Source organism: Podarcis filfolensis, assembly GCF_964270895.1.
Source record: "Podarcis filfolensis genome assembly, chromosome: 1".
Lineage (NCBI taxonomy): Eukaryota > Metazoa > Chordata > Lepidosauria > Squamata > Lacertidae > Podarcis > Podarcis filfolensis.
In genome coordinates this window covers 55,481,523-55,499,424 of record NC_139604.1, presented here as the reverse complement: position 1 = coordinate 55,499,424, position 17,902 = coordinate 55,481,523, and the positions used below count along the sequence as shown (strand labels likewise).

Sequence of the window (17,902 nt, the reverse complement as noted above, 5' to 3'; positions counted from 1 at the left end):
AGGCACAACCCTGTTGGTCACACATTTCCTTGGCAGCGTCTGTCCTTGTAGACATTTCCCCTCTGGGCAAGCCTTCAATGGCCTTTTCAAGCAATCAGTGGCGTAGCGTGGGTTGTCAGCACCCGGGGCAAGGCAAGTAATTTGCGCCCCCTAACCCGTGGATTTGCACCCCCTAACCCTAACCCCCAGATGTTGCGCCCAGTGCGACCGGCCCCCCCTGCACCCCCCACGCTACGCCACTGCATGCAATGGCAAAATCTAAAAGGCCAGCTCCTCCATCTCCCTGAAGTGGGGATCTCAGCCCTGCTTTAAGATCATCTGCTCCATCCTTGCCCTTGTTTTGCGCATCTCTTTACACCGTGACTTTCCAACAGATGGAGGCAGTAATGTTTCCGAATGCCGGGGGTGGTGGGGTGCTTTTGGATTCAGGTCCTGTTTGCAAGTTTCCCCTTATCTGGTTGGCTATGGTGATAACAGGATGTTGGACTAGATGGGCCATTGGCCTGATCCAGCATATAAGAAAAACTGCTCCCTTTCCCTTATGGGGTATTCCAGAGCCCATATAGCAGGCTTCCTCAACCTCGGCCCTCCAGATGTTTTGAGACTACAATTCGCAGCATCCCTGACCACTGGTCCTGCTAGCTAGGGATCATGGGAGCTGTAGGCCAAAAAACATCTGGAGGGCTGAGGTTGAGGAAGCCTGCCATATAGAGTCCTTAAGTGGGTTCCCTATCGGTAGGAGAAAACAGAGGCCAGCCAGGGTATATTGAGAAGCAAAGCGGCTAGTAAGCCTGATCTTTATTAAAGGAACTGTTGGAACAGGGTCCCCACTCACCACACACAGGAGGGAGGAGAACCCTGAACAATGGTGCACAAGCCCATATATAGACTTTTGAAATTGCCCACCCTGTAGTCCAAGACCACCACCCCCAAAAAACATCATACATACATCACAGAAGGAGGCGGTCTACAGCAGAAAACCTGCCTGCCAGGATACCTGTTCATGGTTACTGATTGCATTGCCTGGGCAGTCTGGCCATTCTTTTGTGATGGTCAATTCTTCAGTTCCTGAATCCAGGTCACAGGCTCACCCTATTTATACACAAATACGCCCTTAAGACAGGATTTGAAAGCAAAAAGACAAGGGGAAGGCTTTCCCCATTTGCCTCCCTTACTGCAGAGGAATATTTGAAGTCATTGGGAGAGTAAAAATGGCTTCAGGATTGCTCTCCCATACTATTTCAGACACATGGTTCATATATTTGTGTGTATTTATGAATATTTATTCTATATTTGAGACCTTAAAATTATTATAACATGTTCTTACGACTTCCTGGGTAAAGGGAGTGAATTGCGGGTAGACGAGAGAACTAAATGTGCCCAACAAATTAGGAAAGTAAGAGAGATCTTTGGCATGGAACAGAGATAGGGACACTGTGGCCTTGCAGAATCTGACTCCCATCCACCCCAGCCAGCAGGCGACAATAGGAGCTGTAATCCAGCAAGGGTGAAGGGCTACAAGTTAGCCATCCCTGTTTCAGAATCTCAAGATTAGAAGGTTGGGATTACACCCCCTCACTTCTGTTTTTGACACAGAGATGGCAGAATTATGCCCTGGCTACAAGTTGTTTACCTTTCAATAAGGCCTGGAGACATATTCTTGTATCCAGCAAAGCCTGGAAAGTCCAGAGTTTGGTGGGAGCCAATTCAGGCAAATGCAAACAATATAAAACAGGCTGCAGAAGGGACTTTACAGGACAGGTTTCGCTTTCCCTTAGCAACATCAGATGACCCATGACTCATCTCACAACAGCCCCCAGAGAGGTGAGCACACCCTCAAGATGTTTTCCCTCCACCAATGGGATTGGGCAGTTGAAGTTCCTCTTTTCTTTTCTTTTCTTTTTTTTGCTGCCCCCTCCCCTGCTTTGCCTGCCCTCTTTGAAAACCTCCAGAAAAGAAAAGGAATTGAGAAAGAGAGAAGCAAGCAGAGGAGCTGGGAAGACACAAATCAGGTAAGGCACAACTTTTTGGGACCTCTCTTAGGGGCATCTCTTAGGTAGGCCCTCATATCATCGCTGTTTTGCTTTTTCGTGGGTGCAGTTTGGTCCTCTCCTGGCAAATTCATCTTGTGCAGCTGAAGTGGATTTGGTGCTCTTGTGCAGCAAACACACTCCCCCCCCCCCGCCAGAAAAAAAGAGGACTCTTCTCCTGTATGAACTCTATAAGAAATTGTGCGGGGAAAAGTGTGAGGCAACCATTGCTATACAGGATATATAGCCTTCACGCAAACAAATCAGAATAAATGCTCAAAAAACAGGTCATTTGGAAGCAACCTTTGGAGAAAGCTCAGGGCCCATACCAGTATTCTGTCAGAAATGGTCCCATCCCTGACTTTTATTTGACATACCCACCCCTCACCAAGCGCTGCTTGTCATAAATAGTAACTGGATAGCTCAGTCGGTAGAGCATGAGACTCTTAATCTCAGGATCATCCCATATTGTGAAAAAGGTTCCTGCCTTGCCCAGGTTTGAACTATTTGACCCTCTTGGTCCCTTCCAAATCAGTGATTAATAGCACCAGGGACAGGCTGGTTTTTCAAGAGAAAAATGTCACAGGCCCTCAATCCTAATTGGAAACAGGCTCCATATTAGGCACCCAGGCTGTTTCTCTCTCTAAAATGAAAGTGGCCGGGTGAACATACCTCATTTGTAGCTTGACCATTAGGATTTTGCAACAAAAACAATACCATATATATGGGTGTTCCATGTCCCACTGCTGTTGCGAATGGTGATTATTTTGCATGCATTTTATTTATATTTTGATAAATATGATGTCAATAGGTATTTAACTTTTGATTTTATTGCTATTTTAATGATTTTTGTATTCTGGAAGTTTTTGTTCATTAAACAGTATATAAATCTTGTGAGACAAATACATTTCAGGTTTTTAAAAAATAAATACTTTATTAGAAAAGAAAGAAGAAATTACACACAAAACAAACTTAAAGAACCAGACATATTTACCGTAAGAAATGTTATCTAATGAAAACCTTAGATATATTGAAATATAATAAGAACATAGGAAGAATCCTGCTGGGTCAGGCCAAAGGCCACTCTTGTCATAGAATATATAGAATTGTAGCGTTGAAAGGGACCTTGAGTGCCATCTAGTCCAACCCCCTGCAATGCAGAAATCTCAAGTATCCATGACAGAAGGCCATCCAACCGCTGTTTAAAAACCTCTAAGAAAGGAGACTCCACAACCTCCTGAGGGAGTCCGTTCCATTGTCAGAAAATATTTTCTGATGTTTAGTTGAAATCTCCTTTCTTGTAATTTGAATCCACTGGTTCAAGTCCTACCCTCCAGAGCAGGAGAAAACAAGTTTGTTCCATCCTCCATATGACAGCCGTTAAGTTATTTGAAGATAGCTATCAGATCTCCTCTCAGTCTCCTCTTTTCCAGGCTAAACATACCCAGCTCCTTCAACTGTTCCTCATAAAGTTTGTTTCCAGACTTTCGATCATCTTGTTGCCCTCCTCTGCACACGTTCCAGCTTGTCAACACCCTTCTTAAATTGTGGCGCCCAGAACAAGACACCATATTCCAGATGTGATCTGGCCAAGGCAGAACAGAGTGCAAAATAGTCTCTCATCCAAGGCAGAATAGTCCAGCATCCTTTTCTCACAGTGGCCAACCAAAAGCCAGCAGGAAGCATAAAGACCTCTTTTAAAAACCTACATTGACATTTTAGCATAGAAGCGGGCAAAAAAGAAACACGAGGCAATTTTCTTGAGGTGAACTGAAGTCCACAAAAACTTTATAAATGTGTTTTGTTTATTAGAGGCTACATGACATGTGTGTTGTTTTTCAGGGCTGTGCATGTAAGTGGCCTTTCCCTTTCTCCAGCATGGCACTTTGGCTTTGGCCTCTCCTGATTTTCCTGAGGGCAGAAGATGCAAGAGCCCAGGATCCAGTCAGCTTCAAGGCCTGTAAGAGGGATCTTGGCGAGAAAGTTCTGGAGGTGCTGCCAGGGGGTGGCTGGGACAACTTGCGCAACATAGAGATGGGAATGGTGATGAGTCTCAACTACTCCCAGTGCCGGACCACAGAAGATGGCGAATACCTCATTCCCAACGATGTCTTTGTGCTGCCCCTCAAGAAGAGCACAGTGGAACTGCACTCTGAGATCATTCAGGACTGGCAAAACTACACGGATGCCTTTGCCCAGTCTGTCAACACTGACATTTCCTTCCTTCCGGTGCTTAACGGAAAGTTCTCGGATGGCTCCCAGGAGACCAAGGTGCACAACGTCTATGACGAGACAGTCACCACACGGGTGCAGGCCCGGTACCACATCTACTCCGTCAAAGCTCTCCCGTCCATGGCTTTCCACAAGGAGTTTCGCCGTCAACTTGTGAACATAGGCAACCACCTAGAGAACAAGCAGAGACGGTCTGCTGAGTACCTCGCAGAGCTGCTGGTGCTCAACTACGGCACACACGTCCTCACAGGTTTGGAAGCTGGAGCCAGCCTGATACAGGAGGACCAGGTGAAGCGCAAATTTCTGTTGGAAAAGGCCTCGGAGAAAGCAGGCATCACTGCCTCAGCATCAGTGACTTTTTTCAGCAAGGTGAACGTGGGAATGGGCTTCTCCTCACAGGTCTGGGATAATCTGACTAAGAGCTACATCGACAACACAGTGGATTCCAAGATGGAGGGCTGGGGCAGTGTGCCCTTCTACCCTGGCATCACCCTCCAGAAGTGGCAGGAAGGCATCCCTAACAGCTTAGTGGCTATAGGCAAGTCTGGGAGGCCTCTGCCATTCTTCATCACTCCTGAAGCCTTGCCGGAACTGCCCGAGCCTACCGTTCGGCGAGTGGCCACTGTGGTGGAAAAGGCCATCATCCTCTATTATGCTGTCAACACCCACCCAGGCTGCCTCAAGCCTGAGTCCAGTAACTTCAACTTCCAGGCCAACGTAGATGATGGGTCGTGCCAAAACCCCAACACGAACTTCACCTTTGGGGGAGTCTTCCAGGAATGCCACGGCGTGTCTGGCAGGGACGCCGAGGAGCTCTGCCAGGCCTACCGGATAAAGAACCCGCTGACAGGCAGCTCTTCTTGCCCAGCTAACTTCTCTGCTGCCCTTCTGCATGGCGAGCAACGCACCGCCAGCAAGCCCAAGACGGAGTGCCACCAGCAGTGCCACACCTGCTACCTTTTCTTCTCCTGCTGCGATACCGTTTGCGGCATCCGCTACTATCCCAGCACAGTGAAGTTTAACGCCTACTGGTGTGCTGCCACGGGCCCCGTCCCCCAAAACTCAGGTTTTCTCTTTGGAGGACTGTACACTACTGGGAACGAGAACCCGGTTACCAGGACCCGTGCCTGCCCGGCCTACTTCTTCCCCCTGGTGCTGTTTGATAATCTGAAGGTGTGTGTCAGCAGCGACTATGAGATGGGATCTCGGTTTGCGGTGCCCTTTGGGGGCTTCTTTAGCTGCCAGTCTGGCAATCCTTTGGCTGGATTACTGAAGGGGCAGAGCCCTGGGGTCCTCCAGGATTTTTTCTACCAGGACTCCCCTACCAAATACCCCATGAAATGCCCAGCTGGGTATAGCCAACACAAGGCCTACTTGAGCGATGGCTGCCAAATCCTCTATTGCTTGCAGGCCGGTACCCTTTTTGCCCAGCAGCTAGCCCCTCTCAAGCTCCCACCCTTCTTGCGTTCTCCCTCCACAAATTCCAGCCTTCCTGACACCATCCTGGTGCAGTCTGATGGGAGCCAAGCCTGGGTGAAAACACATGACAGCGGGAGCTGGAGGCTAGCCAATGCCACTGATAAGAAAGAGATAGCTCTGCTTTTGGACGGGCAGGATCATTCTAAACTCTCAGGGGGCTCCATCGCTGTAATCACAATAACAGTCATTGCTGCTTTGGCCATTACCATGGCTATCGCAGTTTACAAAATCCGGCACTTTAAAAGCAGAGGATACCAGGAGCTGTCAAATGAACCTCTTGTACAGGATGCAGAAAACTATGGAGCCACAGAAACTACTCCAGGACTCAGTGCTGCCTGAGGCAGCTTTTTACCTGGGCTCCAGAAATAAGACACACACTTTAATTGGGGAGTAGGTGCACAGGTAACAGGGGCAGAATCATGACTGGTGGGTGAAAGCAAGCATTAGCATGGATGTGGAGCCCTCATCTCACAATAAACACCCACCTGAAAGCACACTGCACTGTGTGGATTGTAAAGATACATTTGATATTACAAAGAGCAGCAAGGGAACCTCTAAACATTGCTGGACTCCCATCAGAGCCAGGTAGCAGGGCCAATGGGCACATGGGGTAAAAAAGAAAAGAAAAAACACCGAACAGGGACGTCACAGGCTCTGCCATCCCTCTGTGAAGAATGGGCAAGGCAAAGCCCTGAGCAGAAACAACATTATAAGGGCCTTGTCAGGTTACTGAGCCTTTTATATATCAGGTTGTTTGACCATGCTTATGCTTCTTCACTCTCTGGTTGATGTGGGGGTTTTATACTGGATTTGTTCATATAATTCTATAGCGCTTTGCCTCAGTTTTTAAACTGAGCAGCTCATCGTCTCCTAGTACTCTGTTATGAAGTAATGCAACAAATGCACACAAAACACGCCTCGGGCAGCCACCCAAAGCTTCTTTTCCTAATGAAATACATTCCAAGGTTTTAAAAAAGACTTTTACAACTTGTGTGACTGCTTGTTTTATTAGCGTATTCCTATCTTTGTGCTAATTCGTGGTGTTGGGAGGAGGGGGCTATTGATTTGGAAGAGGAGATTGCATTGCTCAACACCCCTGCTTGTTCCAGATGGGCAATCCTATCCTTATATCATGGCAAAAACAGTGTTTTGTGGCGCCTTAAAGACTAACAGATTTATCACAGCTTAAGCATTTTTGTTGCCTAAAGCCCACTTCATCAGATACATCTGCATTCTAATCCTTGAAAAATTATTCCACAATAAACCCATTTGGGCTGAATCCAATGCAGCTGTTCCACTTGCGCAATGGACCTTCCCACTCCTCTTCATGGGCGTAGCCAGGATTTTTGTTGGGGGGGGACAGGACTTTCGTTAGGTGGGGAGAACCGATGTGATTGGTCAGTTGGTTAAGTATTTCTATTGTTTTGCTTGATAGGGGGGCAGCTGCCCCCCGCCCCCACGGCTTGCTCATGCTCCTCTTTACTCCCCTGCAGCCCCAAAATCTGGTTGAGGGTTGTGGGGGAGGGGCCACCTGGAGCAAATTTTGGGGGGCATGCAAAGAGAGAACGGGGACATCCTGATGCTCAAGCAGAATGCCACCCATGTAGAATTAGTCTTTAAGGTGCCACAAGCCCCAACCTATATTAGGGATGCTGAAATTAATTATTGGGAGCTTCAAGACAAATATGCTGGAGTGCATTATAGAATACCCTTCCCCAAGGAGCTGGACTTTGAGGAGTCATTACTTCTATATCCAACCCTTATCCAAGGAATTTAGGTAAGCAAACATGCTGTCATCTCTTATCCTCACGACACGTCATTTGGTAGATTAGACTGAGAGAACAGCCCTCTTTCATAGTTCTTCTCCTACCCACCCCCCCATCACCACATGAGATAGACAACAGCAATGAGTGTATTAACCCTGCTTGCTCTTTCATGTCCCCTCCTCCACCCCACCCCTGTCACTAGCTTCAATGCTTTCTAGGGCCTGGGAGGGGGACTTCTGCAAAGGGGATCCTATTGAAAGAGCCAGTGTGGTGTATTGGACTATGACCTGGGTTCGAATCCCCACTCAGCCATGAAGCTCGCTGGGTGACCTTGGGCCAAGTCACAGCCTCTCAGCCTAACCTGCCTCACAGGGTTGTTGTGCCGATAAAAGTGGAGAGGGGAGAATCATGTGCATCACCTTGAGTTCCTTGGAGGAAAAGGTAATAATTTAATCGGTGAATTAAATACTGTACTTGTGCCATCAAATCATACGACTCCCTGTGCAATGGCAAATCCTGATCTTTCAGGGTTCTAAATTACACAGCGACCTTAACACAGGTAGAGAAGTGGCCCTCACTCGGAGAGGTTTCCATTCCAACACATGGATGGAGGCCAATGGCTGCCTCTTCCCTGCTCTGCCTTTCACTGCCGGAGGCTGAAGGCCAAGACCACCCACTAAATTCTATAGCCCAGCAGAGATTTCAACACAGGTATTGCTGGTGCTGTCCAATAGCCTGCCCACTGCATCGCACCCTCTCCTGTGAGAATATTTTGGATCAACCAAAAGACGAGTCCAAGGCTACAATCCTATGCATACACACCTGGGAGTGAAATGCATCGAACCCAGTGGGACTTGTATCTGAATAAATATGGCATCACAGCAGGAACACAGAAAGCTGCCTCATAGGGAGCCAGATCATTGGCCCATTGCGGTGTTGCCTACACTGACTGACAATGGCTGCCCAGAATTTTCAGGGCGCTTTCATCATAGCTGTCAATGTTTCCCTTTTTTAAAGGGAAATTCCCTTATTCCGAATAGGATTCCTCGCGAGAAAAGGGAAAAGTTGACAGCTATGGCTCTCAGCTGCCACTGAAGGTGCCAGGGATGGAACCAGGGACCTTCTTCTGCATGCAAAACCTCAGCTACTGCGCTGCAGCCCTTTCTCCTGCCTCGGGATTGGGCTGGAAATCGTACTTGTACAGACAAGCTTGCAGTTTCGTAAACTGCCAAGAATAAACCTGCGCCTGTCCTACTCAGACTGCAGAGTAAGGATGCATGAGCTGCCCTCTCATCCTATTAGAGGATAGGAAGATTGCACAACGGTGGAGCAGACAATGTACAGGCACATGACCCTTTTGGCGAGTCAGCACACGTCGAGTCACTCCTCGTGGCAGCTGCTCTTGCTCCAGATGAAGCAGCTGCTCTCCGCCTTCACCAGGAGCCAAAGTCACGGGGGGGCGGGGCTTCCGATGGGAACTTTGCAGAATTCAGTTCAAAACACATTTGTTTGCAATCTGATCTTCCTGTGTCGCGCTGCCAAGCACTGCATCATGGACAAAACTGCAGTGCCCCCTCCTTTTCTCGCCCCACCCTGGAATCTACTCTTTTTGGGGGCAGAGATGTGTCTTTTTTGCCCATATAACTCCATTAAGCAACATCCACACTACAGACACTAACTAAATAATAATCTCTCTTGTTCTTATTGAGTTAATACCCAAGATCAAAAGGGGGCCATGTGATTGTACCCCAGTGTGTATTAGAAAACCACTGTAAACTCAGCCAGCCTTCACCTAAAATGCTGGGCACCTTCCTGGAGAATTGTCTGAAATAAATACTTATGCCTCATATTTTTAAAAGTGTTTTCCCAAAGGGCAGATCCACATTATTCACCACATATTTAAAGCACATTACTCCACCCCAGCACCTGCAAATCCTGTGAACTGTAGTTTAAGGGTGCTGAGAATTGTAGTTCTGTGAGGGGTAAAATACAGGTCCCAGGATCCGGGGGGGGGGGGGGGACCATGTACAGTCGTACCTTGGAAGTCAAATGGAGTCCATTCTGGAAGTCCTTTCGACTTCCAAAACGTTCGAAAACCAATTTGCGGCTTCTGAAGCCCTGTTGGACGTTCAGGTTTCAAAAGAATGTTCGCAAACCAGAACAATCACTTCCAGGTTTGTGGTGTTCGGGAGCCAAAACGTCCAAGTTCCAGGGCGTTCAGGATCCAAGGTACGACTGTACTTTAAATGAGCACTGAAAGTGTGTATTCTTTACACTCAAAGTACTTTAGGGGGAATGGCCAGAGCCCATTTTATAGAAACACAGGACAACACAAAACATCAGAATACAGCTTGACAACAATATGAGAGTTTCCCATTAAACGCTGAGCAAACCGCCAGGCATGGCAACTGCAGGAACAGGGACAGGTATGGAAGGAATGTAGTGTAAAAGATTTTAACTCAACAGTGGTCCTTTCTCCAAATTCTACATGAAGACCAGAAACAAAACCATGCTGAACCGCTCTCCCTAATGAGGGCTTTGGTGCCCAAGACTGGTCTGCTAGTTTTGATACCTCTGTGGGCACCTAGGTTTGCCTATTCATAAAATGGGGAGTTGGTGACTAAATTGGTAATCTGTAATCAACCAACAAAAAGAAAATATAACCTATTTCTTGTACATCAGACAAGAGAGCTGTGTCTCACTTAATGGTTGTGTTAAAAACATGACGTAAGATGAGGCAGCAGGATCAGGCCAATGGCCCATCCAGTCCAGCAGCTCTCTGTCTACCTGTGATTTCCCGCAGCTGCTACCCAAAGGGATAATGTGTTGTTTGGCCAGGCAGGCACCAGTGCCATCAGAGGGAGAAATGAAAGGCAACTGAGAGTGATGTTTTGAAGGTCATCCTGTAAGCAGGATTCAAGCACCAAGATGAATAGAAAAGAGCCAGTTTAATTAAGTCAGACTCTTACCATGGGAACATTTCCCAAGCTAATCAGGTCTGAACTAATGCTATGTTATTTTCGAAAATTGCCAAGTTCACCAATGGGAGATTTCTTTCATTGGTTTACCGCAAGTCTCAGGAAAAGCTTCATTGAACACTTGGTTCAGCCTCAGTGTTTATTTCTGCTCAGTTTCAAATCAGTCATGGGTTTCATACTCTGGTTACTAAAGAGAGAGGGAGGGAGATGGAAGGAGACAGTGTCACTTACAGCGTGACCAGGAGTCAATACATAAACCACAAGCTCTCAAGTTTCGCTGTGCATTGTCGGCTCTGACTTGAGGGGCTGGTTTTGAGGCATTATGTTGCCCCACAGAAAGTTGACTGGAAAAAGTTCACAGTATACGGCAGGTTGTGTCTCCCCCCCCCCATACTTCCCTGAACTCCTAACCCCTAAGAACAGGGGTAAGCAAGCAGGGGGCCGATCCACTGTCCCTCAGACCTTGTGGGGGGCCAGACTATATTTTTTGGGGGGAAATGAACGAATTCCTATGCCCCACAAAAAACACACATTCTACTCATGTAAAAACACCAGGCAGGCCCCACAAATAACGCAGAGATGCATTTTAAATAAAAGGACATATTTTACTCATGTAAACACACGCCGATTCCCGGACCATCCGCAGGCCAGATTTAGACAGCGATTGGGCCAGATCCAGCCCCCGGGCCTTAGTTTGCCTACCCATGCCTAAGAACAATGACAGGGTGCAGCTTTAATACATTTCTTCCTCCTCCCTTCCCTTGGCCGCATACAATGCATGTGCCCCCCAGCAAGATGTTATAAATACTCACCCTTCACATTTTATTCCCACACCTCCACGGTGTGGATCCACTGATGTTCACTGCCTTGAGCCGTCAGTTTTCAGAATGGAAAGGTGGTGAAAATCTCATAGGGAAATGGTGTTTTGGTTTATTATTACTACAGCTCAAGGTGGTGTAATGCTTCTCCCCCTCTTCATTTTATCATCGCAGTCATCACAACTACTTGGAGATTTCAAAGCTGCTCTCCCAAGTACTAGTATGACACTAAGAAGTGTTTTGGAGTGTATTATCACCTTCATTAATATACAGTCATACCTTGGCCCTCAAACTTAATCCGCTCTGGAAGTCCATTCCAAAACCAAAGTGTTCCAAAAGCAAGGCGTGCTTTCCCATAGAAAGTAATGCAAAATGGGCATGCATATTTGTGGTACGACAAGGTTAAAGCTCACAAAGCTTTCAAAAACCATATTGTCAGGAAAGCATTATTTAATGTCTGGACTAAATATAAGGATTTGCTGGAAAATAAAACTCCTAGGTGGTTATCGCCTATGGAGGCAAAGGCTGTGAAAAAACTTAATATGGGGCCGAAATGGCCGAAATATTCGGAAATTGTGGAACAGGAGGGGGACAAATGGAAATTGCAGAGTTTTGAGAAACTAAAAGATAAAGTGCGGGACTGGCTTCATTATTACCAAATAATGGAGGTCTTTAAGACAGACAGGAAAATTGGCTTCCAGGTGGAAAAATCAAAACTTGAGACAGAATTGCTAGAGCCCAAAACTAAAAACTTGTCAAGAATGTATAACTTGCTGCTGAAATGGAATACACAGGATGAAACAGTTAAATCAGCTATGATTAAGTGGGCACAAGACATTGGTCATAACATTATGTTTGAAGACTGGGAATGGTTGTGGACCACCGGTATAAAGTTCACGGCGTGTAACGCCTTAAAAGAAAATATTATGAAAATGATTTACAGGTGGTACATGACCCCAGTCAAACTTGCTAAGATTTACCACTTGTCTGATAATAAGTGCTGGAAATGTAAAGAGAATGAAGGTACATTCTTTCACCTCTGGTGGACGTGCCCAAGGATAAAGGCTTTCTGGGAGAAGATCTATAATGAATTAAAAAAAGTATTTAAATATACATTCCTGAAGAAACCAGAGGCCTTTCTCCTGGGGATGGTCGGCCAGTGGGTGCCAAAGAAGGACAGGACATTCTTTATGTACGCCACAACAGCAGCAAGAATACTTATTGCAAAGTATTGGAAGACAGAAGAACTACCCACCGTGGAAGAATGGCAGATGAAAGTTATAGATTACATGAGACTGGCAGAGATGACCGGCAGAATCCGGGACCAGGGAAAAGAGACATCGGAAGAAGAATGGAAGAAATTTAAAGACTATCTTAAGAAGTATTGTAAAATTATGGAATGTTGAGACGTTTGTGGATTTGAAAATATAAGGTTGAACGCTGTAACTATTATGTTATATGAAAAGAAAGGTTAAAATTTACTTATCAGAAAATAGGGAAGGATTTGTTGAGCATAACTAATTAAGGATTGGAATGCAGTAAGGGGAGGTATGAGGAGGTCGGGAAAATCTTGTATGAAAAAGGGGTTTGAAATTATACATGTGGTGTTTTTTATGTTTTGTGTGTGTCTATGTTCTTGTTTTGTTGTGATTTGTGTTTTTAAAATTTGTGAAAAATTAATAAATATTTAAAAAAAAAAAAAAAAGAAAGTAATGCAAAATGGATGAATCCATTCCAGGCTTTTAAAAACAACCCCTAAAACAGCAATTTAACATGAATTTTACTATCTAACGAGACCATTGATCCATAAAATGAAAGCAATAAACAACGTACTGCAGTCACACAGTCAATCAATCAATCAATCAATCATCAGTAGCTGACCTGGGTTCCACACAGTCACAAAAATGAAACAAAAAAGCTGCAAAAACAAAAACACAAAATAAATAGCAAAAACAGATAGACCTCAGCGTAACACTCAAAACGGAAGTGTGTCACTCAAATCAGAAGCGTAAAACTCAAAACAGAGCACATGCGGCTTTCAAAAAAAGTTCGCAAACCAGAATACTTACTTCTGGGTTGGCAGTGTTTGGGTTCCAAGTTGTTTGAGTACCAAGGCGTTTGAGAACCAAGGTGCCACTGTGCTGTTATTCATCCACAGGGTTTAGCTTCCAGTTGACTCCCCTTGTTTAGCCAACAACAACTAGAAGGAATAACTTGTACTGCAAGCTCTCAGTCCCCAAATCTACCTGCCCAGCCTCCAAAAAGAATGCCCACATGAGAAACTGCACTATAGGACATGTGATCTTCTCTTCTCTTCCATCCTATGACTCACTATGAGGGCAACCAAGCTGATTCAGAAATGTTGATAATTGGGAGCAGGAGTTGTGACTGGAGATAAAATCCTGAGCAATGAGATTCCTTGATTATGCTTGAGATTGGAACAAAGCACCCAGGAAACACTGGCCCAAAGTGCTGCTGCTTTATGATGGGCAAAATTCCACAGGCAGAAGAGGCTAATTTGTGCATTTTCCTATAGCTGCACTCTGCTGGCAGCAAGAAGACCGGCTCCACTAATTTCTCGACTCAACGCCCACAGAAGATTCATCCTGAAATAGTGGCACAACTTTAAAATGCAGACTATTTGAATAATCACCCCAAATACAAAGAGCAAGACCAGAACAATATCCTGTTAAAAAATAAATCAACTTTATTTAATCAAATTATTTTAACACACTTTGGTGCAATCAATAATTAGGGCTCTCACACAATTAAACAAATCTTTAATCACATCAGTTTGGTGAGTAATCCATTAATTGGTTAAATTTACAAATGGGTAGCATATAGTAAGCATACTTTGTTTACAGATTAGGGTAGGGAGCCGGTGGCTTTCCAAATGTGCTGAACTACAACTCCCATTCTCCCTGACCATTGGCCATGCTGGCTGGGGCTGATGGGAGATGGAGTCAAAAATCATCTGGAGAGCTACAGGTTCCCCCAGCCACCTTTTAGATGATGCATGTGCTTTAGACACCATGTTCTTAGGAGACACATTCTCTCCAATGTGGGAGAGATGAGGAGGGAAATGCTTCTCCTAAGATTGCACTTGCCATCTAAAGTTTGTCTAATTACTTATATTAAAATGTATGCTCTATAAAATCTGCCCAAGTAACTGTGGGACACGTTTAGTTGATCAAAATTTTCAACCAATTACATATTGCAACCCTCTTAATAATGTTATATTCTTTTTCTAGATGCAGAAAGCCTTCTTGCAACAAGTGAGATCACAACTGGGAAGCAACCGTGATATTTTCACTCTGCTTCCAAGTTAGAAAACTCAAAATTTTATTATGGGAGGCATTTCTTCAAAACTCACAATATAAAATAAGGAAGCACCTCCAATAATTACAGATTTCATACATTTCTAAAGGTACCGGTATATTTTTTTAAAAAAAATCTTGCTAGAAGAAACATTTCACATTTTAAAATATAGCATAAATATAAATATTCAAGTTAGAAACAGCACAATAGATAAAGGTGACCTCTAGTGGGAAACTGAATTGTGCCTTTCGTATATATTTCACTAATTTCCTCTTTCCATGCAATCCTTGGCAGATCTGATCCAGAGGCTGGGGAGACTCTCTAGAACAGCACAGGAACTTGCACTGGGGAATAGGGAAATTAACAAAAATCTCTTCCCTTGCTAGATCAAGTCACCTTTATGAACAGAAAGTGCCCATCCATTCATACGTAGAATGCTAAGTCTGAATCCTAGTCAATGAAAGAGCACTATTTTCTCTATATATAAAATAGGTCATAGCCTTCAGAGGAGCTCCTTCAAAATGTGGATTATGGAAATATGAATTGGTCTAACCCAGCCTTCCGCAGCCTGGTGCCCTCCAGATGTTTGTGATGGGACTCCTGTTCTCATCATTCCCTGCTTGCATTGCCAAGCCAATGGTCAGGGATGCTGGTGGCTAAATCTGGCAGCATCTGGAGGACATCATATAGGGGAAGGCTAGTCTAACCTCTCCAAGCATTACCTGTCCTTAGACATTCACTCCGCATGTGTGAAAAGCAGCAGAAGCAAAACACCCCACCCAACACACCTTCACAGGAAAGAGGTCATTTGCCACAAGTGCTGAATTTTACACAGAATCTGGAATTAGAATTTGGGAATTTTACCTTTATTCAGCAGAAGTCGTATTTGGGAAAGAAAAAAAGCCCAACTTTATTCAGCAGAAGTAGATATGGTTTTTTAAAGTCCAGTATTCAGAGAATGAAGGGACGCGGGTGGCTCTGTGGGTTAAACCACAGAGCCTAGGACTTGCCGATCAGAAGGTCGGCAGTTTGAATCCCCGCGACGGGGTGAGCTCCCGTTGCTCGGTCCCTGCTCCTGCCAACCTAGCAGTTCGAAAGCACATCAAAGTGCAAGTAGATAAATAGGTACCGCTCCGGCGGGAAGGTAAACGGCATTTCTGTGTGCTGCTCTGGTTCGCCAGAAGCGACTTAGTCATGCTGGCCACATGACCCGGAAGCTGTACGCCGGCTCCCTCGGCCAATAAAATGAGATGAGCGCCGCAACCCCAGAGTCGGTCACGACTGGACCTAATGGTCAGGGGTCCCTTTACCTTTATTCAGAGAATGAGCTTCTGTGTGACCTGGCTCTCCTTCATAACCTTCCCAGCCCAATCCTGAGTATGTTTAAACAGAAGTAAATCCTACTGATTTCAATGGCGATCATTCCCTAGAAAGAATGCAAAGGACTCTAGTCACGTTCCCCTTCCCACAGACATTCTGCTGCTCTTCCCCTTATTTGTCTCTTTCCTTCTGTCACCAAAGTACTCCAGATTCAACAAAAGACTCCTATCAGTTAAGCTGGTTAAATATATGAGTTGTATCTATGAGTGGCAGTCAATGCCAGTCTCACTTGGAGTAGACTCACTGAAGTTAACAGACACGGACAACTTAGGTTCATTAATTTAAATGGATCTACTCTGAATAGTACTTATAATCCTGCATCTTTTTAGTCAGAGAGCAAAATTTGGATTAATTTGGTGCAGAATCCCAGGTCGCTAGCACAAGCCATGTAACAAAGACCCTCTCCATCACCAAACCTGTTTTAATTTGAGAGATGGATTGAAAAACCCATCCCTTTACCATCTCCTTTGTGCAGTAAACAAACACTCTGTTCTTTTATAATTGCCCTAGATCATCTGGCAGAAACTCTTCCCCACCAATTAAAAGTGTCTTCGACCCAAACAACGACTCATTCTAGCCACTTTTAGTTTCGTTCTTCTGAATTAGGCACATTGGACCGAATATTTAACATTTCCTGTTGGGATTTTTTTTTTTTTTTTTTATAATATATTTATTAAAGTTTTCAAATAAAACATATATCAAATAAGCACTTATCGTTGTCCATTTAACATCTTTCACTTGTTACATGGGACTCCCCCACACCTCCCGCATGCACTTACATCATTATTAAATTATTTTCAAGCAAATTATCATTTAACTCATCTTAATTAATAATCTTAATTTGGTTTGACATATAATTCGACTTTAAATCTATTTTAATGGTAGACAATTGTCTGCACTGGCATCCTATTCAGCACTCAGCCAGATTACAATATTTTTGTAAATAAGTCTTAAATTTCCTCCAGTCTTCTTCCATCCTTTCTTCTCCCTGGTCTCGAATTCTGCCGGTCATCTCGGCTAGTTGCATATAGTCCATCAGTTGCATCTGCCATTCTTCCACAGTGGGTAGCTCCTGAGTTTTCCAATTCTTGGCAATTAATATTCTTGCTGCTGTTGTTGCGTACAAAAAGAATGTTCTGTCCTCTTTTAACACACTCTGGCCGACAATACCCAGGAGAAAGGCCTCTGCTTTCTTAGTAAAGGTGTATTTAAACACCTTTTTTAATTCATTATATATTTTCTCCCAAAAGGCCTTCACTCTAGGGCAGGTCCACCAGAGGTGAAAAAATGTTCCTTCATTTTCCTTACACTTCCAACATTTGCTATCAGACGAATGGTATATTTTAGCCAGTTTGACAGGGGTCATGTACCATCTATACATCATTTTCATCACATTTTCCTTCAACGCATTACATGCAGTGAAGTTCAGCCCAGAGGTCCACAACCTTTCCCAATCTTCAAACATAATATTATACCCAATATCCTGCGCCCATTTTATCATTGTTGATTTTACCATTTCGTCATGTGTGTTCCATTTCAGCAGCAAGTTATACATTCTTGAAGGTACCTTAGTCTTAGGTTCTAACAGTTCAGTTTCTAACTTTGACTTTTCCACTTGGAATCCTAACTTTTTGTCGTTTTTAAACACTTCTTTAATCTGAGCATAGTGTAACCAGTCTCGCACTTTGTCTCTCATCTTTTCTAAACTCTGCAATTTCCAGTTGTCACCATCCTTTTCTATTATCTCCCAATATTTTGGCCAATTGGCCTCCATATTGGCTCTTTTCCGAGCCTTAGCCTCCAGGGGTGACAGCCACCTCGGAGTTTTATTCTCCAGTAAGTCTTTATATTTTGTCCAGACATTAAAAACTGATTTTCTGACAATATGGTTCTTGAAGGCC

The 17,902-nt window shown here is 44.6% G+C and overlaps 1 protein-coding gene and 1 long non-coding RNA gene across 2 annotated transcripts in view; both read left to right on the top strand.

The window, feature by feature from the left end:
• LOC310746160 overlaps window positions 1-17,902 on the top strand; it is a 223,564-nt gene that overhangs the window by 5,526 nt on the left and 200,136 nt on the right. The window lies entirely within an intron of this gene.
• On the top strand, window positions 1,580-6,237 carry LOC310765344 (macrophage-expressed gene 1 protein-like). The gene is made up of 2 exons (XM_083620167.1): window positions 1,580-2,012; window positions 3,873-6,237. The coding sequence occupies exons 1-2, from the start codon at window positions 1,788-1,790 to the stop codon at window positions 6,078-6,080; spliced, it is 2,433 nt and encodes an 810-aa protein (XP_083476293.1). The 5' UTR covers window positions 1,580-1,787; the 3' UTR covers window positions 6,081-6,237.

What these genes read in the sequence shown, in the direction of transcription:
- LOC310765344 (XM_083620167.1), top strand. Translation starts at nt 1,788, where the DNA reads ATGACCCATGACTCATCTCACAACAGCCCCCAGAGAGGTGAGCACACC. An exon ending in GCTGGGAAGACACAAATCAG is followed by an intron (nt 2,013 to 3,872) that starts GTAAGGCACAAC and finishes GTTGTTTTTCAG; the next exon opens with GGCTGTGCATGTAAGTGGCC.